This window comes from Desmodus rotundus, chromosome X (genome assembly GCF_022682495.2).
Source record: "Desmodus rotundus isolate HL8 chromosome X, HLdesRot8A.1, whole genome shotgun sequence".
Taxonomy (NCBI): Eukaryota; Metazoa; Chordata; class Mammalia; order Chiroptera; family Phyllostomidae; genus Desmodus; species Desmodus rotundus.
The window spans coordinates 39,633,551-39,656,390 of NC_071400.1; the positions used below are offsets into that span (position 1 = coordinate 39,633,551).

The 22,840-nt window shown below is 41.9% G+C and overlaps 1 protein-coding gene and 1 pseudogene across 2 annotated transcripts in view; one reads left to right on the forward strand and one right to left on the reverse strand.

The window, feature by feature from the left end:
• Positions 1-22,630, reverse strand: part of PCDH19 (protocadherin 19) — a 207,595-nt gene extending 184,965 nt beyond the window's left edge. Inside the window, exons 1-2 of one of the 2 annotated variants that reach the window (XM_024578767.3) lie at positions 18,762-22,630; positions 14,925-15,252 (exon numbers count right to left, since the gene is read on the reverse strand). In XM_024578767.3, coding sequence (XP_024434535.2) covers positions 14,925-15,252; positions 18,762-20,908 — 2,475 coding nt within the window. In that variant the 5' untranslated portion in view covers positions 20,909-22,630. The remainder of the gene's footprint in view (positions 1-14,924; positions 15,253-18,761) is intronic. The other variant, XM_053917510.1, reaches the window with a different exon arrangement.
• On the forward strand, positions 1,593-1,729 carry LOC112321386 (U2 spliceosomal RNA; annotated as a pseudogene).
• Positions 22,631-22,840: the final 210 nt, after the last annotated feature.

Consider the following 22,840-nt stretch of genomic DNA (forward strand, 5'->3'; position numbering starts at 1 on the left):
ACACACATAGTAAATACAGTCCTACTGAAGGCCACAGTCTCCATTTATCCAAGGGACAGACTACAGAATTGGGCCACAGATGTTTTCTGTAGCAGGCAAGCACTTCATCTGCAACCAGGGTGACATTGTACAGATGACATTTTCATCTATTAGCTATGGTGTGCGAGTGAAGCATCTGTTTGTTTCTTTCTTTCATTAGATTTTTCTTTACAATATCTGAATAAGTGCCGATATCTACATAGAACTACTAAATAAACATTTTGCATTTAGGTTCATACTTAATATGTGAAAGTTTATACAGACACCAATTAAGAAGTGCCCCAAAGTATATTGGTTTTTTGTACTTAGGCTGTTTGAAGTTAAACTACTAGATGGGGAGGCAAACAAATAAATTTGCCTTTCTGGAAAATGGAGACAATTGTATTTGAACAACAATTTAAAAAATAAAAAATAAAATATAAAAAAAAGAAAGCAGTCCATTCTGTTGGAAAAAAAAAAGAGTGCATTTAGTCAATGCTGAATTTGAAATTTTGAGAATCTCAATGACTGCCAACTCATTAACTCTTTTTTATTTTGGTTCCAAATTGTTGGGGATATTGTATGCCTCAGAGCCAAAAAGTCCAAACATGAAATCAAATATTGAGGAATATTAAAAAGATCCTCCCTCAAATTGGCTATGTGGTCCTGAAAAGGGCACGGAAAAATATATTTTGCCAAATTGGCCTTTACAGAAAGCCTACATCACTTTTATAGTATTGAAAATCTGTACAGATTGCAATTAAATGTTACAATTTTAAAATCCCTCATTCTAAAAATAAAATTTGTGAACCAGATGTCTAACACTGATGAGATAAATCTACTTTCACAAAACTGTACATACAGACAAGAGTGAAGAAGGAAAAATATTTTTCATAACATTATTTTTAACATTTAAAAGGTAAACTATAAAGGAAAGGGTTATTTTTAAATGCAAAACTTCATAGCTGTTGTCATCTAAGTGAGACCTCCAGAAAAGAAAAAATAAGAAGAAAAATTTAGAAGGTGTGATCTAATTGAAAAATGAAAATAAAGAACATATATCTGTTGCACCTCAGAATAATTTATAATCTTGCCAATGCCACCTCTTTGGCACTTAATATGGACTCTGTAGTATAATACATAACTTCTTTAAGTGTTTGTTTTTCTGATATCAAAAATAATGCAGGTTTACTGTATAAAATTTGGAAATTAGAAGAGTACATTAAAAAGTAAAAGTAAACTGATCTCCTGTAACCTGAGGTAACTATTTACAGTTAGGTAATTTTCCTTCCAGTGTTTTTTATCTATACATATATTTTTTGAAACAATCTATACATACTGTTTTGTTTATTAATTTTTTCAATTAATGTATGTTATACCATGTTGTTTTCCTGTGCCATTAAATATTTCTTAAAATATTTATTTTAATGGCTTCAGAGCATTCTAGCAATATATGTACTATTAAAATTTGCCACTCACATATGGATGATAGGATATTTCTAATATTTTATTTTTTAATTATACTAAGATTTATCACCTTGGACATGAATTTCTATCTAAAATTATTTCCTTAGATCGCTTCTCGGCCTTTTGGCTAAGATCAAGTGTAGTATCTGTTCTTATCAGTAAAATTATTTCCTTAGGATAACTTCCAGAAGAAGAAATGCTAGATATTTTAGGATTTTTAATGTATATCAGCAAATTACCCTTAAGAAATATTAATTTCCATTCTATGAATTATATTCCATGTAGAAATGTATAATAATCACAACCTTATCAATACTTAGTATATTTTTTAAGACTTTCCTAATTTGTATAAAAATGACAGCTTGTACATCAAATTGTTGTCTGTGGTTCCCCTGAGATAATGGATTGGTGAGGAGAGAGATATGGAGACTTTATTTTATACTTTATATACTCCTGTATTCCTTGAATTTTTATAAAACTATATAGTGTTTATAATTAAAAGTTAATAATGGCATTTCATTGCTATTATTTGGTTACTAGGATTGGAGTATTTTCATATCTATTGGTCATGTGTACTTTATGAATTACCTATTTATGACCTCTGAATTATTTTCATATTGTAGTATTTGTCTTATTTATTGAATTGTAAGAACTTTTTCACTAGTAAGGGTGTTGCTTAAATGTCCCCTTATCCAAGATGTCTTCCCAGACCTTCCTAGAGAAACCTCATTCCCAGCAGAATACATGTCCTTTACCCTTCTTTATTTTTATCCATACCCACCTAATATATCATATATATTTGTCTGTTTGTTGTTTGTGCCAATAAAAATATAAACTCAGTGAGTACAGGAACTTTGTTTTTTTCAATGTTGTATCCCTAGCACCTTATATGCTGACTAGCACATAATAATAAGCACCCTGTAATTATTTGTAGAACTAATAAATATAGGTTATTAATCTGCACTGGTTTATTTTTTTACTTAGCTTATGATATTTTGGGGCATACAGATATTTTTTAAAATTTGACATAGTCAAACCTGCTGGTGTTTTTCTATGCATTAATTTCTTTTTCTTTTTTTTCCAATTTGTAAATTATTTTATTGCTGTTCAATTACAGTTTTCTGCATTTTCTCCCCACCCCTCTACCCCACCCCAGCCAAACCCACCTCCCTCCCCTGCTTCCACCCTCCCTCTTGGTTTTGTCCATGTGTCCTTTATAGTAGTTCCTCTTTATCTTAATGCTTCTGAAGTATTTTTCAATTTCAAGATTAGATGAATATTTGTTTTCTTCTAATAATTTTATTATTTGTTTTCATTTTAGAGTTTTAACTCTTTTTTATTGGTGACACTATTACAATGTCCCCCATTTCCCCCCCTCTGCCTACCTCATCCAGCCCCCAAACTTTCCCCCCAGTCTTCAGTACACTATTGTCTGTGTCCATGGGCTATGTATATATGATTAAATGTTCTTTGGCTAATCTCTTCCAGTCCACCCACCCTCCACCCCTCTGACATCTATCAGTTTGACCCATGTATCTATTGCTCTTCTTTTATTCTATTCATCAGTTTATTTTGTTCCTTAGATTCCACATATGAGTGAGATCATATATATTTGTCTTTCACCACCTAGCTTATTTCATTTAGCATAATGCTCTCCAGTTCCATCCATGCTGTCATGAAGGGTAGGAGCTCCTTCTTTCTTTCTGCTGCTTAGTATTCCATTGTGTAAATGTACCACAGCTTTTTTATCCACTCATCTACTGAATGGGAACTTGGGCCACTTCTAGATCTTGGCTATTGTATATAATGCTTCTATGAACATAGGAGTCCATGTTGAACTTATTTTCTCATATAATGGAAAATAAAAAATATACTTTTTCCAATTGTTAAACAATTACATGGTACCACTTAGTGAATAATACTTACTTTACCCATTGATTTTGTTTTTTTAAGACACGTTTAACTTCCAATATTGTCTCCTCGGTGACAATATGTATAAGCTGTGAGGGTAGGTACTGCTTTTACTTCCTCTGTATCCCTCAGGCCTGAGGGCAGTGTTGGTCAATAAAGAATTATGTATAAATAGTTGGTGAAATAGGTGAAATATTTGAATGGATGCATATTTTCAAGCCAACATATTTTTCTTTGAAAATAGCCTAACTAATAAACAAGAAGTTCATTCACTAAAGTGTAGAGGCAAATCGTCATAGAGGGCTAGGCTTTAGGTAGAATAAATTAATACTCTTTAAGAGCAGGGAATCATAACCACCGTAGAAACTTGTCAGTAACAAAACATAATTAATAACACCTGACACCATACAAAATGAATTACATAAAATTAACCCTACCTTTAAGGCACCCCTGAAAAATATTATTCCCCTTCCCCTAAAATAACAGTTTACTTCCTGAAAGAAATAGATTGCTTTGTTACAGTGTCCCAAATCCTACTAAATGCTATTAGTCAACCTCCAACATGCATTGAATTTAATAATTCTGAAATCAAATCTACTTTAAAAGAAAATATACCTCATTTTTGCCTCTCAAGCAAAACCCCAAGTGCCTTGTATATATTGATTGTATAGGGCTCGGTTAGCTTCCAATGGCTTGAAATTAAAAATAACACAACAAAAGAACATTTGTATTTAATTCTGGTTCTTTGCTGATTATCTATAGCAAATTGCAAAATGAGCAAGGCCATGGCGAACTGCCTCTCATGCCAACAAATGCCACAATGAGAATGACAAACAGTGAAATATATTGTTAAGCATGAATAATAGCTAAAATATTTATTTCTGTTGCAAGGTATTAAATTGAGAAAACTTTCAAAGTGGAAGCATCAAGCAATTGTGTTAAAAGTTGCATAATTTGGTCAGACTGACCTTAGAATAGAATAAAAAGCTGCTTATTTCCGTAATGCTGGCCTTCAACAGTATGAAAAGTTAGATAATTCATCATGATATATGAAATAGTTCTCAAGAATACCTAACTTAAAAAGGAGATCTCAGTGACTTCCAGCTCTGTGAATTTTGAGGTAGTATGATAATTAACATAACTTAACATAATTAACAAGTGAATTTGTGTTCTTCTGAAAGGTCTAGTTTGTCAGACGAGAGGAATGTATCTCCTACTCAATTCTAGTACAATTACAGACCAACTGATGCAAGGTTAGTACACTCATTGCTGCCTTTATGACAAAGGTCACATTGGACATGGAAACCTATTTCAATGAGGAAGCTACAGAATTTTAAAGTACACACTCACAACTCATATTAGACACGGAATATGTCACCCTCATTTAAAAGTTAAAGGGCTGTACATATTGTGTCACCTATCTTAGTTGAGTCCCTTATGCTTAATACCACCTACAGAGCAACCATTGTCATTATATGGACTCAAAACTTAGTGCTATATGAAGTCTCTCAAATCATTGCTCCAAAATTCAAGGAATAACACTCAGAGTTGCAAGAGAACTTGGATATCTCCTGACCCAATCTCCTCACATAAATGTTGCAGGATTAGTGCAATTTAGCATCTATTTAGATTTTTTTAGAATCCTTGAAGTCTATTATAAAGGACACATGGACAAAATCAGGGGGGATAGTGGGGGTGGGGGAGGGAGGTGGGTTCAGCTGGGGTGGGGGGGAGGGAAGGGGAGAAAAGGCATACAACTGTAATTGAATAACAATAAAAATTTTAAAAAAAAGAATCCTTGAAGTCTGATTTCCTTAATAATAATAGCTCTCAATAAACTAAAGCTCCTCTTTTATGAGGTTTCTAATTCTTTTTTATCTTTCTTTGCTAGTTACTTCCTCCCCATTCCAGAATTACAGATTTCTAGACTGTTATTTTTGGGGATACACTGACTTGGAGTCACTCACACATAAGAGATAACTGTCCTAACAGAGTTTGTTAGGCTCAAAGAGTGAGGAGTGCCAGGTATTGCAAGCATCACACATATTTTTTATCCCATCCCACCAAATAAGACATCATTCACAGCCGCAAACTTTTGCATTTCTGTTTTTTCTGCAATACCTCCCATGAGCTCTTCTTGAGGTTTCAGATTATTAGATGTGCAAAGGCAAGCCCCAAAATGTCATTCCAACAATACCCAGTGCTGTGGTATTTATGGCTCTCCGGTTTTGTAAGATTTTGCTCTCTGAGGCCACTAGACAATGTGTGCAAAGGCAGTTTAGCTTTTTTTTTTTTTTTTCATTTCAGGCATTGTCTTATATTTGTTACTGCAACAAAGCACATGATTTTTCCATTTCCAAAGAATTAGAGGCAAAATTAGAAAGAGTGACCTAGAGGTGTAGGGATACACATCCCATTAGCAAGCACACAAGCCACACAGAAAATTGGTGTTTTATATGTACCATTTGAGATTTGTTTCTAAAGAGCCATAACTATCATAAATTATTTGGCAATTAAAAATCAGGCAAAATCCCACTATGAAAAAGCCATTATTCAATACTAATCCCATCATGTTCTCTCCCCTAAGCTCTTAGGAACAAACGTTGCCATTAGCACATCCATCTCTGGAAAGTCCATACTTGAGAAAATGGAAATGAACTAATTAAAGAAATGACCGGCATGGCAAGATCATAGTCAATGCCAGTGTTCTGAGTGCAGACTACCTGGCAACACAGAGGAGTAAATCAGCCTTCTAACAAGTCATTCACCATTACCTATAGCCAGATGCTTCTGCTCATCCCTGCATTTCCAGAGCCATGCCTCCCTCAGGCATGTCAAGTTTCACATATGAATACTAGATTACAGACATCTTCAGCTGTAAAAAAAAAAAAGTTGCGTAAAGGTTAACCCCATCACTCTAAATGCAGTCTGATCTAATCTTCCTACTCATACATCTCATTTAGAAAAGATGTGGTTTTATAGCAGAGTACCTGCACATATAGGTAGGTAGCCCAAACCAGATTTCCTCAAGTCGAGTGAATTAAAGAGGAAGAGAAAGGCTTGAAACAGAATTGTGCCCAAAAAAGACAAAAGAAAAACTGAGCCTCAGAAAAATATGTCCAAGAAACTGAAATTCTCTATTAGGTTTTCTTAAGTTGCATTGTATGCATAACAATAACTATTTGGCTGCTAACTACTCAGAGCTCTAAATTAAAAATAGTCTCCATGAGATCTGTCCCTGTACTTTATGAAATTGGGGTGTCCTAGCCTAACATTTTGGGGGGTCTCATGCTGCTGTGAATAGTGTTATAAACATTCCTTCAGGGACACAACCAGCTGAGTGTAAAAGATGGGGAGGAGGGTTTTGAAGACTTAAGCTCATAGACTATATAGGAGAATCAGGCCAGCCCCTATAGGCTCCATCACCACAGACAGTATAAGTAGGTGAGAGAAGCAAATAATGTCTTTCTCCACCTCTCTCTCACACACACACACATATACACACACACTCCTCTTAAGGGAGAGCCTGGCCTTTAGATTGACCTTATCTTCCTGCCAACTTACACAGAGAATCCACTTATGCAAACAGCAAACCACACAATCTGAGAAGAGGTGCCCTTCATGCTCTGGAAATCAGATTTAGGAGCAAACATAATCCAGAAAGTGAAGACCGCCAAGGCCAGTCCTGGTGGCAGTGAGTGAGAGCAGCTTGCCACAGAAGAGTGGCCAGATGGGGCCTTGTGGGAAAAGTTGAAAACTGGCCACCCTGGCACTCAGAGACTTAATGGAGTATCTTAAGACTATGCACATCAAGGTAGTGCTTAAGCATCCAAACATAAAGAAGCCCTCGTGCTAGTCCATGAACAAAGCTGAAGGAAAATGTAGGCCTTACATCAAGTTTCTTGCCTGCTTCAATTTCAGATGGTCTGCTCAAAACTCAGGATAGTGGCTACTAACACCTGTATTGTCTGTCAACCTGTCTGACCCTCACTCTGTTTTTTTATTTATGAAAATTAATTTTATCCCTTCAAAAGTCTGAATTTAAAGGCAGTCTAACAGAGCTGTTTCATTTTCCAAAGTAATTCTGAGAGTCTACTCAATTCAGGAAACCCTTATTGACTTAGGGAGCTTTCAGAACTTGGGGCAGCAAAGTGGGAGCCATCCCTTTCAGGAACAAGCTCAATGGGATAAGACAGAAAGCACCCAAAATATTCCTGATGCGATTCTGTTCTTCTAGCCATAGACCTACAAAGTGTGGAGGGAGAGGAATAATATGGGAGGAGGGTAGCTGTAACCTTCTATTTTTTTTTTTTAAATCTGGAGCAAATATGAAATATTTTAAATTTGGGAGATATGTTATCTATTTTCTCTGGACTCCATGTATTTTAAATATTACATAATTATATGTTTTTTTTAAATTAAGTGAAATTCAGTGAAGAAAGCTAAACATTGAGAATTCAGGGAATAATGAATTAAACCGCCTTCCAAAGGTTTTGTAAATCTTGCCAACTGAGGATTGTCATTTTAAGCAAACAAGATATGTGAAATTCCCAACTTACAAAGGAAATTGATTGTCTCCATTACACAAGGGATCTTTTGTGAAAGAATCCACCACAGGATTTCTATAAATATGGAATCCCATCATTGTGGTGAACATGGGGTCTTCTTTATAAAAACAAACACTGGCTTTGCTGCACAGCTTTTTAGGAACACACTACTATTCAAAGGTATATTCACAGGTCCTCCTGTGGAACCCAATCAAATTTTCTGTTATGTGACAGAAAACACTTTTAAAGTTTCACCAGAGGAACTTCTGCCAAGCAAAATGGAGTCCATTTGTGTTCCTGGATGAGTCATTTTTCTTCTCTGTAACTGTATTTTCATAATTTATAGTAGAAATACTGATCCCTTCTGACACCTTTTTAGAAGTGGTGGGTAGCTGTGTGATCCTAGCCAATATTTTTAAGCAAAATGCTCAATGATAGCAAATGAGATTTCCATACGGGAGCCCCAGTTTCCTGGACCTGGCAGAGCTGCTCTGCACATAGCTTCAGTACTTTCCCCATCATTCCCTGGGGGGACACAGGAGGCACTAGCAGCCTAGGTATACCCACTGGAAGCAGAGTGAACCTCACCTTGCAGCCTACACAAAAAGCACTTGTAGGTACACAACAGTCAAAGAGGACACGTAACTTGAAGAGCATTTCCCTCTACAAACAACTGATCCTCTGGGAATTTCACTTCAAGACTCTTAATTGTTTGAAGTAAATGAGGCTCACATTTAAGGCCAGCCAGTCACACATCAAGAAATCAAGCTCCTCTCAATGGGGGAAAATTGCTGCTCCAGAACCAGCCTCCCTCCTCTCACACACACACCTCTTGTACAAATGACTTAATTTATCTGCATCTGAGACACTTGATCCTGCCAAGCTTGGCCTTCCCTAAACCATGGAAGCTGAAGTACACATGCAGAGGGGTCAACATCTGAAACTCCAAGCAGATGCCTGAGATACACTGCAGTGCTATAATTGAAAGACTCCAGCTTTGCCAAGAGGTGACTTCATCCTATTTTAGTCCTCTAATTCTTAACAAGCAATGTCCCAACCCCCTAGCTTCAATCTCTGGGCACAGTATACTAAAGGTACAACAAAGACTAGGCAAGGTTAGGGAGATAGAGGTATGCAGTTCTTCCTATCTTATAAGTCTGACTGACAATCAGAGAAAAACCAGGTGGAGCCCCAGGCACCCAAAACAAGTAGCCACCTGATAAGAGGAATTCCAAAGTAGAGCCCTTTATGAAAAAATATCCTGCCTCCAGTTCTGTAGGGAGAGAAATCTTAGGATCATTAGCAGGCACTTTGGCTGAGCTCAACTTTAGTGAAGGCATATGGGGAGAGAGATGATCTCTAAGGTAACCAAGTAATTGTCAATAAGGAATGATAACAATATATTAGCAAATACTGATGTAAACTGAGTTCTGCAGCAGTTGCATGGAAACAACAGAGGAACAGTTTATTCTGGAACACATCTTATAAACACATTCTCTGAGAAATGCACTACCTGGGCTAGATGTGAAACTGGCCAATGAAATGCAATGTAGACAACGGGTGGCCCTAGAATGTCTGTTAGTAGAGGTGGAGCCATCAAATTCTTTATTAAATTTATTGGACTAGCATTCATTAATAATATTATATAAATTTTGGGCATACAACTTTATAATAAGACATCTCTATACTTCATTGTATGCTCACCACCCAAAGTATAAAAGAAAACTGAGCTAAGCAGGCTTGAAAAGATATTGGTTATACTGTTTTGCATTGCTTCTTTCTGCAGCCTGAGACTCATTTTTGACACTTAAGAATAAGACTTAGATGGTTCCAAGATCCTGTCATAGCAAGGAAAGTAAAATAAAAAAAGAATCACCGAAGGTTTTGTTGGCCTGTTTTAATTGGAAGTAGTGCTTTGTGTTATTTTCTTGCTATTCAAGCCAACCTCAACATACCTATTAATTTTCTAGTGATTTCTGAATCTGACATCTGACAGGTTTGTGGCTGCTTTTCTAGTTTCCTGGCCTACAGTATTACTCAAATCAGTACAAATCCCTAACTTTAAAACTCTGTTTTAGGGACCAAAGCATGCTGAGCTATTTTCTCTTTTTATTTACTTCAAAGCTTAACTGGTGTTTTAGTTTCATTATTTGCACTAAGATAACATGCATTGAGACTTTCCGTAGTACAACTGCAAGCATTCAATTTGGTCTGCCATATACATCCTTGTGCTGCAAACTCTCCCACTGCTACTATACTGCTATTTATGAAACTGCTTTGTGAGTGGCCATAGCAGAGCACGCATATACCCTTAGGAAGTCTAATATCAAATATGCTACAGTTTGCTAGGGGAAAGTAGAAAAACAGAAAGAGAGGACTCAAGATTGAGCCTGAAACCAAAATCTAAATCCCTATACACCTATGATTAGAGTTCTGGAAGCTGTTATCCACTATCACTCTCTTAGAACCGTCAACTTAGGAATATTTAATATTAGAAAACTAAAATTTAAAAGAGCCTCACCAAAGACATTGGGGGTTTAGGCCAATTCACCTGTTCTGCAGGCAGGAAAAGGTCCCACCCAGTCTCCATTACCAGTAAGAAATAAGTTGTATTTTCTTCCTATAGCAATGACCACAGTCCGGGTGACAAAAAGAGAAATGCAGGAATGCTAATATACAAAGAAGTGACACTTTCCAGTATCCAGAAGTGCCCAGTATGCATGCTTATCTTCCATAAGATTGGCATAAAAGTCATTTGCCACACTAAGGAGCCTCTTAAAAATTTGAATGTTTAAAATAAACTTTAGCAAAGTGACAAACCTACTTTGTTCTCCATTATTTTTTAACCTCCTTTTCCTTCTCTTCACTCACCACACCATACACCAACACCCCCCCCCCACACACACACATTCATTTACACATACACTAAGTTTCTGAGCTAAATAAAGCAGGATGTCAAGGAATGAACCCTCATCTTTCAATTTAAAATATTTAAGAGATACCTGACATCACTGATTCTACAAAACTCTTCTGTAAACAGCAAAGACATCCTCCACTTTTCCTCCCCAAATTTTCATACAAAACCACAAAATCCACATAATTGATTTCCTGACCAACATCATAGGGCTAGTAAATAATGATATACAATATAGGCAAGATGATCTCTGCAATACTAAAGGCTGGCCTTCAATTCTCCACACTAATGCTCCATTCCCTTCACCTTACCTACCTAACTGCATTCAAAGTCACATTGTTGGGTTCTAGAGTCAACAATGTTCAGATGTGTCTAGATTTGCACACTAATGCAAAAGATGGCCCCAAATAAACACCAAACTTTAAGAGCTCAACAGCAAATCCACATATAAATGATGGCAGGGCTACTATGGAAGTAGAAGGGGAATACTAAGGAGCCTACAAGGTAGGAACTCTTGTATTGTTTGAAGGGAAATCACGTGGGTGATCTTAGCTCCCCAAGTAGGCTATGAACTTTCTGAGGACAGAAGCTACATCTTATATTTATTTGGAATCCCCATGGTACCTGCCACACAGCTGGACACACACTGGATAGTCAAACAATTTGATCTAATGCCATGATGATAAACTTCAAAGTGCGATGGAGTCCTGTGAGGAAAGCAGTTCTGGCTCCTCTATAATGCAAATGCAAGTAAGTCCTGCAACTGATTCTGTAGCTAATGAAGGGAATGGGTTTATCACAAGGTATACCAGCAGAGGAACCTAATGTATAGAGACCATTGGTCCCAGTCTGGAAAGTAGGAACGTAACATTTGTTCAGAAAAGTGATGTGATCTTGAATTGAAATGACCTGTTTATTTGGCTGTTTCCCGGTAAGCTCCCTGGGGTGAAGGATCAAGTGTTTTATTTTTGTACCCTCAGCAAGTACTACAGTGCCTGGCACATTTACAGTGTGCATTAAATGCTACTAGGTTGAGTTAATAGACAAATAAAATAAAAGAATTGTTTAATGAAATAATATGAAGAAAAAAGCAAGTGACATAAGATCTAATGCAGAGATTTCCATAGAATCTTACTTATCACATTGTAGCACTTATCACTATAATTGCTTAATAAATGTTGAATTTTGTATTAATTCTTTAATTAATGAGGAACATATAAAGAGAAGGCAGGAAATATATCAGTATATAACTATCCTAGGAAAGGCAAATATCTGACAATACCACTTATCACTCCATATAAGTCACCTATTTGTTTGCCTGTGTTCCCCATTAGAATGTGCATTCCTTGAGATCAAAGACCATCTTTTAAATTTCTCTAACACTAGACCCTAGAGCAGAACCTTACAAAGAGTAGACACTCAAAAAATATTAGTTGAATATATGAATCAATCATTCCTGCTCTTCTATAGAGTTCACTGTACCTCAAGTATTCTACGTAATCCATGTTGAGGAGCCTCTGGTATGGAAAGAAAAAGAGAAGTGTCATTTTCTTTGTGCAGAACTTTGTTAACAGATGCAGGTTAAATTGCCTGATTCATGCATGGCTGCAAGTAGATCTCTCTCTCCTTTCCACTCACAGGGTGGAAAGGGGAAAGATGGGTTTGTCAATTGACACTTTCCAGGACCACATATTAGAAATACACAATTACCCTCACTGTGTGTGGTATATACTGTCTTGGCCCTGATTAGCCCTAGACATGAGATCTGTATGGTTTTGTTAAATAAGAGCATATGGCTTTGTAGTCAGGGTAAGATCAGACTTCAGACATTCAATGGCTTTTCTAAATAATTGAAGCAATACTTTGTTTCATTCTGCCATAGGAGAATTTCAGAAAGAACACTAAAATCCTAGGTCAATCATGCAGACACAGTCTTCTGCCCCCTCCAAGTATCTCATACACACCTAGGCTCATGTTTCCCTAGTACCTTGAATTGACTGCATAAGTAATCACCAAGCCCTCACAATTCAATCCTTTTGTCTATTTCCATAAACAACAGTAGTCAGTACCTATACCCATAACCTTTTACACCCATTGTTTAAATATCCAACATAAATACTCTAAACACACCACTTTGTAGGTCTTACCTATATAGAACCAGCCCAAATTCCTCTTTGGTTATAAATGCCTAGGGAGTCACACTTAGGTGGACAGGCCATCACAACAGTGATTCTCCAATTATTGTCCTTCAGAGGGCACCTGTGTGTCAGTCCCTTTACATTGTGCAATGTCATATTATTCCTTGGACCAACATTACATGATAGATATACCCATTTGTAGATGAGGGAACAGAGACTCAGAGGGATTCCATAGCAAGAGGTGTCCCCCCAGACTCAGAATCATGATCTGATTCCACTACATAGCACTATCTCTCCCTCTTCATTGCTGAACTCCTGGTGGTCCACAAGTTGTCCTCCAAAAAGTCTATGGTCTAGTCCCTAGACCACACAATTCACTGACATCATAATTGTAACTGAGACCAACCTAACATAATACTGGATTTTCAATAAATCCTTATTTATAGATTCATTGATTGGAACTATTGGTGTTCTTGCTGGCAGAATATTGTCAGTTTCTTATTAAAAGCACTACTATTTGGCTACATAATCCTAAGGAGAATTATTTTTCAGAAACTAGGAGAAGCAATTGATGCAAGTGGTCCCAAAAAACCTTTTGAAATTGATACAGATACTATTAGGCAATTTTACTTGCATCATAGCCCAGGTATGTCAGGCTGATCGCCAGAGAATTATAGAGCCCTGTGATCTAGTTCATGCGCTCACTTGCTCACACTCATGGGCTCTCCCGCTCTCTTCTCTCTCTCTCTCTCTCTCTCTCTCTCTCTCTCTCTCTCTCTCCTTCTCTCTCTCTCTCTCTCTCTCTCTCTCTCTCTCTCTCTCTCTCTCTCTCTCCTTCTCTCTCTCTCTCTCTCCTTCTCTCTCTCTCTCTCTCTCTCTCTCCTGCTCTGTGAGTCTGAACAAGTTCCATAGCATCTCTGGACCTCCATTTCATCATCTACTGAAGGGCACTATATCAATATACTTGATTGTGAGAATCAAAGGAGAAAGTGGTTTTAAAGGCGCTTCAATAAATGTGGAAGTACTCTCTAACTTTGAAGTATTCCTTTTATTACGGGCCTGGAAAGTGGTCATATGCCTCCGGTGCATCAAATTTTCAACCAAAGAGGGACTTAAGCAATTCATGGAAAAATTAAATTGACTTAAACATTGCTATTTATTTGAAAAATTGCCTTTCACTTAGCCACCCACCCACCATCATCCACATTTTCAGCCCACTACCCTAGACACTTCAATAGAGAGCAAACACTGGAACTTAACAGTGTTTTTTTTTTTAATGTTTCCATTTGAAAAAAATAATTCTCAGTGAAGGGAAACAGAGATAATTCAAATGCATAGTTAATTCCTAAAATTTTCATTATTAGTGACAGTTTTAAATTTCCTGTTTGTTAAATTATGCCATAAGAACTACCAGGAAGTGGCAAAGTGGCTTTTGAAATTTTTCAGCCTTCCTTTAACAAGCTCATTCAAAATTTTGGCAAAGCACGCATATGACCAAAGAAAAAGTGAAAGGTGTCTTCAAAAGGCTGAATCACTCTCACACTGGGAAATTGGCCCTGAGCATTCTAGGTTTCATCCATTTTTAATACTACCGTTGACAACTTTCCTCCCACTGTAACTGGAATATGGGTACCACTGGCTGGCAAGCATGCCACATTTGCAACAGGTGGAGCAAATTCATACTATGCCAGAATACCATACAGGGATTTCAAAGGCTCAACCCACTTGAGCTCCCACTCCCAAAATCCATCCCTACAATATGTTGGGTTACTCTGCCCCAAAAAGCAGTGATAGCTTCTTGGGGCAAACCTTGATTATGGAAATGGGTTTAGGCAGAGAATTTCTCCCTAATGCCAGGGAATGTGCCACTGTAGAGGCCTATGGGAAGAGCTTTGGGTGGATCTCACAGAGCTGCTTAGCTGCACTCACCTCAGGCAGAGGCACACCATTGATTATCAGGTCTGGCTGCTGGGGGCCCTGGCTGTTGAAAGAGTGGTGATAGATGTGGCTGGTGCTGGTATTGCGGGTATTCTGGTTCTCCATGTTCAGGAAAGTGCTCTCAGAGCGACGGCAGCCCAGGGGCAGCGTCTGCTGGTGGTAGTCGAAATAGTTGAGGGAGGAGGTCAGGGAAGAGCAACTGACAACATTCATCTTGTCTGTCTCCTCCACATCCCGTGGTACCAGGCGGATGTCATTCTTACTGATTTTTTTCTTCTTGCTCGATTTCTTTTGATGCCCATAGGAGTACTCAGCGATCCTATGTGACAGAAAAGGCAGAATGTATCGCTAATGCCCTCCCAAAGCATGCATTGATTAACATTAACCACCCCAGAGGTTGCACCCCATCTCTGCTCCAGCAGAATTCTTATTCATATGCATTACATCATGGGGTTTCTCTCTGTGATTTTTTACATTCAAAAACAAGCTGAGGGCCATAAAGTTTTCATGTTAAGCATAATAACCACCCACTCCCCCACCCACACAAAAAAATTCTGTACTTTGGATTTGAAATTTTCATTATGAGTGGCCATTCAGCAAGAGTTGGGAGATGGGGAAAGTTGAACCTATGGGAGAGAAAGCTTGAATGCTCAAATCTGGAGCTTCCCTGGAACCCAAAGGAACTCCTGGGTGAAATAATAAACAAGTCCTAATTAAGCCAAGGAGGAGGTAGGAGGAAATAAAAAATAACACTCTATCCATTTCCTCCAGGCATGCCATGTGGCCAACACCCTCAATCAGGTTACTCTATGATTGACCTGATACGTTTTGGACTGGGGTAGGAGACCAGACTCTGTACTTAGACACATCCTGGGCTTCTTTCCTCCACACCCTCCTTCCCCCTTCCATAGCCCTGCTCCCTTCCACTCCCCACTCCACCATCCCTCTTCTGAAGAAATCTGATAGCCAAACCCATTTCAGTGAGGGAAAATTCCTCTTTACCTCTTTCCCCTTAGGCTCACTTTCTCCTCAGCCTTTTTTGTCTTGCTCCTTGCTAATGGGAGAAACCTAGATGCATTGCAAACACTCGCTGTTTTGTCCTTTTATAAAACAGCCCAGGAGACAAGTGACGGTTAAACAATTACTGCAAAGGAATTTAAAGGTTAGTGCATTCAGCATCCTTTACCATTCAGGTGTACCTACGAGCAGCTGTGCTGCAACTAGAACATAAAGAACTCAATTTAATTAACACTGACTCAGACCTAGCAATGTGTACCCAAAGACACCAAACATTAAGAGACTTGTCAAAAGAAATGCATTAAAATGTAGCCAGATTATCAAAATCATTTATTATTTTGTATACAATGATTCTGCCTATTGTTCAGAAATTCAATTTCTGGGCAATAATTAGCAAAACAATAGGGTCAATGAATAACACAGTTTGTGCCTGTATTCTCACTCAACAAAGCTAATTGTCTTGAATACAAAAAAGGAGCCCAATTCAAGCAGCAATTGCAGATCATCTTGCAAGTCTCATAAATGAGTGCATCTGAGGAAGGGTCTCTGCAGATGCTGAGAACATGAAACCTCTGCCTAGTAAATGGAAAGACAAGCTCTTCAATTTTAGGTTTCTAAAAAGTCTGAGAATACAAGGAGATTTCATATCTCCAGAGGCAAATTCTGGCTCTTTCCCGGGATCTTCCAAGAGCTGAGCAGATGTGTTCCCCTCACCCATTGGCTCTGTGTTCAGGCCTACTTGCAGTGATGGCAAGCTGATGCTACTGGGGCTTTGGAACAGATAAAATCCCAAAGACTCCAGGACCAGGGTTGATTTTTTTTGTCTAATCTGTTTACAGAATCAATGGGAGGTTCTAATCATTTTGTTTACCCACAATGGGTAAGTTTGGCAATGCACCATCCAATTATTCAACTGAGGCATTCATTGGGCAGGCTTGTCTGTATTGACCAATTATTTAATTAAACTGTACTTCATTAATCCTAAACTATCACAGGGAACAGAGCTCTTTAGAAAATCACATGTGAGTGAAGTTGGAGAGCACTGAGACTTTTTTTTTTCAATTCAAATGCTCTCCTCCCTGTTTAATGATCTTCCTGGCAAGCTCTAGAAAAGAACTCTCACTTCCAGCCATACATCACCAAGACGTGGCAAAGACTTTAATATTTGTATTTCAGGCTGAGTTCTTCATCAAGGAAAGGGTCTTAAGCATTTACTTTATGCTCAGGAAATGACTTAAAAAGAGTCCCCTTTATTATTATCGCCATATAATAAAATTTTATAGACCCCACATTTTTCTCCTATAAAAGTCATCATTGGCAGTTGCAGGTTTCAAAGGTAATAGCAATATTAATTTCCATGTCTCCCATCTAAAATGAGTTGGAGCTGAAGGAAAGAAAAGTCACTACCATTTCAGTAGTAACAGGATTAAAGCATTTATGAGGCATTGCAGCTGCTCTTTTGTGGCACCTGATTGATATTCATGTGTGGTTAGCATTTGTCTACTAACTTGTGTAATGCAGAGAATAGTAAAAGGGAAACAATAATTGTATGAATGTTACATATTCAGGTGGCTCTGATTCACAGAAGTGTGCATTTTAGACGTGTAAAATAGAAATCAGACCTGCAGGAACATATTTTGACTCATTAACATGCAAGCACAGATGGCACAAAAGATACACTGGATGTGTAGGTGTGTTGAAAGCATGTACACACACCTTGATTAGAAATAGCAGCATTATTTCATTTTCAGCAAAGTAAACAACTTTTTTTAACCATTTCAATGAAACTGCTAGAAAAAAAATTAAATGTATAATCATAAACTGAATTCTAGAAATACTTAGATTATAATTGTAAGGAAGGGCTTCAGCAAGACCCTCTAATGGGCTTATCAGAAAATCTTTAAAAAAACCTATGTGTTATTACAATTTCAACATTTCTGCTCTCTCTCTCACACACACACATGCATATCCTGCTCACACTTCAAAGGAAACTGTAACACAATAGTCCACAGTGACATCCACTGGTAGGGAGCAGATCATAATACCACAACCAGTCCCACATTAGAGGAAAGCACCACCAACTCCGTAAGTTTTCTATTTTTACAAAAATATCTGGATGCAAACCCCTGTTCCTCATGAGAATGTTTGGTCTCTACCCCACCAACCAACCAGATATTTGAAAATATACAGATGACTGTTAACAATTTCATGTTACATTGCTAGATATTTGGGAATTGGATACAAAACAAGAAAACACTAATCACCTGCTTCCCCACCCATTCCTGTTCTCTCTTCTCCCCAACTCTGTTTCCTACCTTAGACTTTCACTCACAGGCTTTCTTCACACTTTATCTCTACAATGTGACAGGGCAGCTGCTAGCACTCCCTCTTTTTTCACTACCTGTCCCCAAGACACTGTCCCCCAGAAACGAAGCTGTAGTATTGGTGGTTCTCCTGAATCTCTCTCTTCCCCTCAGCCCCTCCCTCCCTCTCATTTTTTTTTCTGCCACAATTTTCATGGAGACAGCTCTGCAAATTTTAAAATAATTGCTTTTCTGCTCACCGTCATTATGTGGCAGAATCCACTGAACAGTAAATGATCATCTTCCAGCAAACTGCCAGATCAAAAGAACTGATCAACTGGACTGCCACAAATTCCCCCCCCTCCCGCCCCCTTCCCCCAAAAAGAAGCGCTGTAGGCACCATTCATGCTCTTAAGTGGGAAACAAAAGCAGTGGGATTTTCACACAGAGACGCAGATACACCTTATTCATCCAAGACAAAAAAGAAAAGAAAGAAATTTGGCTCTACCTGCAGTTGTAGGTCCGGATCTCTTTGTTGTCTCGCTTGCACTTGATTGCCACGAAGATCATAGTGATAAAGAGGATGCCCGCAATTGAGCCCAGGGCAATAATGAAAATCAGGGACAAGTTCACTGAGCTCATTGACTCCTGAGCGTCCAGAGCAGGGGACAGGTAGATTAGGATGAGTGCAGAGGCGGACAGAGACGTCTTGCCGTGATCGTGGGCCACCACAATAAGTTCATAGGAAGCCTTGGAGCTCTCGCTGAAAGTGCGAGTGGTTCTGACCTCGCCGTTGACCTGGTCTATTTCAAAGAAGCCGCGATCTCCCTCGGTCATGTCGTAGGTGACCCGGCCGTTCTCGCCCTCGTCATAATCGTCTGCTTTGAGGACGGTCACCAGATAGCCTATTCCGGAGTTGCGGGGGATGTAGACTTCAGCAGTGCCATTGATCAGTGGTGGGGCCGTGATGACTGGGGTATTGTCATTGACATCGAGAATGATGACCCGAACCGTGGCGTTGCTCTGCAGGGAGGGCAGACCGCCGTCCTTGGCCAAAACCTTGAATTCGAATGCTTTGGTCTGCTCGTGGTTGAAGGACCGCAACGCGTAGATGTCGCCAGAGTTGGGGTTGATGGAGACGTAGGTGAAGACAGGCATGTCCCGTACCTGCGACGGTACTATCTGGTAGGAGACACTGCCATTGAGACCCAAATCGGGATCTCGGGCAGAAACAGAGAGAAGATAGGCGCCGGGCGTGTTGTTCTCCTGCACAATTACCTGGTAATAGGGCTTGGAGAAGTGCGGGTGGTTGTCATTCTCATCGGTGATGCGCACAGTAAAGGACTTGGCACTCTGCAGCATGGGCACTCCACCATCGCGCGCCTGGATTGTGAGGTTATACTGGTCATGCTGCTCTCGGTCCAGCCGTCCGTCCACCAAGATAGTAGAGAAGCTCTCGTACTCTTGCAGCCGGAAGGGCACGTTGCCCAGCAAACGGCACTGCACGCGCCCATTGAGGCCAGAATCTCGATCAGATACCCTCACCAATGCAATCACGTAGCCCGGGGGGGCGCTCTCGCTCACCTCCACCAGCTCGCTGTTGACCGACAGTAGGTTGATGACCGGCGGGTTGTCGTTGGTGTCCAGAACGCTGACGGTGACCTTGCAGTGTGCCGGGATAGAATTGGGCCCCAGGTCCTTGGCCTGAACGTCCAGCTCATACACGTGGCCCTCTTCATAGTCTAGGGCACCAGTGACCGTGACGAGGCCACTATGGGGGTCAATCTGGAAGAGCTCACGAGTGCGGTCATTGACGTAGCCATAGAAGGAGTAGACTACCTGGCCATTGGTGCCCTCATCTGGGTCGCTGGCGTTGAGGCGTATGACGGGTGTGTTTGGAGGTGAGTTCTCTGCCACACTCACCGCATAGGTGGACTCGCCAAATACTGGGTTGTTGTCATTGGAGTCGGTCACTTTGATGCTGAGGCCAACAGTGCCCAGGTGCGGAGGGTCGCCTCCGTCAAGAGCAGTGATTCGAAAACTGTAGTGTGACTGCGTCTCACGGTCCAGGCTCTTCTCTACCACGAGTTCAGCAAAGCGTGAGCCATCGCCTCGAGTCTTGATCTCCAGGCCAAACAGCTCATTAGGTGTGAGCTCGTACGTCTGCACGCCAAAACTTCCAGAATCCGGGTCGTAGGCGCTGTCCAGAGGGATGCGTGTGCCCGGGCTGGCCGCCTCTGAGATCTCCAGCTCTATCTGCGCCGCGGGGAAGCTGGGCGAATTGTCGTTCAAGTCCTTGATCTCCACTTTAATCACGCATATCTCCATTGAGCTGGACATGACCTCAAGTGAGATGATGCATTTGGGGCTCTGGCGGCAAAGCAGGTCGCGGTCGATCTTCTGCTTGGTGACCAGCAGGCCCGAGCTGGGATTGATGTCCACCAGGTGCGGAGCCGAGTTGGACACCACACGGAACGCAGACGCTTGCCGTGGGTCCAGCGCAAAGCCTGCTTCGCGGGCGTCCTTGGCTACGTTGGCGATCACCGTCCCGGCGCGCTGCTCCTCTTCTACGGAGTACTTCAGGTTAATGAGGGCGGCCGCCTGCGTCCACAGTACAGCCAACAGCAGCAGCACCGGCAGCAGGAGCGACTCCATGGCTGTGCGGGGCTCTGCCTGTCCTCGCCTCTCCACACCCCTCCGAGGCCGACGCCGCCGGCGCTCCAGCTTCCCGCTGTCTCGGGCCGCCTGTTGCTCGTGCCCCGGGGCCCCGGAGGCCACGGGAAGAGTCCCACCCAGGGCGGCCCGGCGGCGCGGGGGGGATACCCGCGCCGGCTCCAACGCTGAGGTTTCGGTGGTCTTGGTGTGGACTCGCTGGGGGCCTGGGGGCTCCGGGAGGCCGAGATAGAGCCGCGCGGCCCGGAGCCCCTTTCCTCCAGCCTGGCTACTCAGTGTTCCCCCTTCAGAGTTAACCGGGCGCAACTGGCCGCAGCAGCGCAGGGCTGCGGGTCGGTCAGTCTCAGAGCGGCCGGGTTGACTCCCGGCTGAGTCTGAACCGCACTTGGAGCAAAGGCGGGGAAGAAGCTGAGAGTGCAGCCTCTCCGGCACTTCCCTGCCCGCCGCAGCGCAACGGCACTGGGGCTGGCTAGCGCGTTGTCTGCGCACCTGGCATGCGCAAGGACCTCGCCGCAGCGCTCTTGGCTTACTGCGGGGAGGGGACCCGCCTGAAACACGTCCTTCGGGGTCTGACGGGGCCACACTGGCCTTTTAGAGAACGGTTGGGGAGAAAGGGAGGTCGCAGGCGGGAGTTTGAGTTGCTGTCAAGCGCTTCCGGCGCCTGCCTGAGTATCTGGCTGAGCCGCGTGGCAGTATCAGGGCCAGCAGTGGAAGGGGGAGGGGAGAGAGGCAGCCAAGACGAAAGCACGCTTCCTCAAGCTGAGGTTGGCTTCGGAAGGCTTGGGGGATGCGTCTGTCCAGGGTCTGAGGTGGGTTCAGAGTCCCCACCACAGAGCAGTTGGACGGCGTGCGTTTGCGTCTGAGAAATCAAAGTTACTAACATAGCCCGACCCTCCACATCAAGTTTGTGAAATCCGGGCTTTGGCAATTTGTCCAAGAAAATCAAAAGTACCGGTCTTTCCAATGGCCCGAAGGGGAGACAGGAAATGGGAAGGAGAAAAAGGGAATCGACAACAGTACCGGCCGGAGAGGCGGAGCCACCGCCGCAGTTACTGGGGGCTTCTTCTCCTCCCTGGGTCTAGGGTTGGGGTGTCGCTCCAAGGGCTGCCACCGCAGGAGAAAGCCCTCCTAGCTCAGTTGCCTGTCGCTGGGATCCGCCTCAGCATCTGCCACGGTAGACGGTTGTGTCTCGGACAAAGTTTACTTGCGGGAGCGTCTTGATTCCATCTTCTGGGAGAGGCGCTGGCCACCTTGCATCGGGATCTCTCCCTCTTGGGCACTTTTGCACTTGGATGGTCTGTCTCGCTCTTTCTGTCTCAGATGGTGTAGGAATGACTGAGGAGAGGGAGAGTGAGTGTGTGGTGTGGGAAGTGTGAGTATGGAGAGTGAGCAAGCAGGGATGGGAGGTTTAGGATCTCGGATGAATCCGCTCAGGCGGAATGCCGAGAAGAGCAATGCGCCAAGGGCCAGCATAGGGCTAAGGATGCGGTTGCCAGTGCCCCCCGGGCAAGCCGGGCATGGTGCGCGGGAGCTTTGCTGTCTGCGCCCACTGGTCTCTCTCCCCAAAGAGCCAGCCGCCACCGCTACTGCCGCTGCTGCTGCTGCTGCTGCTGCCGCCGCTGCTACTGCTGCTACTGCTGCTGCTGCCGCTGCTGCTCCGGATGCCGCAAACTAGTGGTGGTGGAGTCGGTAAAAAGCCGTAGAAAGCCGGAGCCTGCGGAGCTGTGCTACGCCAGGCTCTGACCAATCAGCGCACTGCTCAGCGGGCTCCGGAATTGGGGTGGGGCCAAGGCTCAAGGGGGAGGGGCAGGGCGGGGCCAGCTGGAAACTTACACACTGGTTGGCCCAAGTGGTACCCTGGCTGGCAGAGCTCAGGCAGGAGTCTTGGGAGGCCTGGCGGGTTAGCCTGGCAGG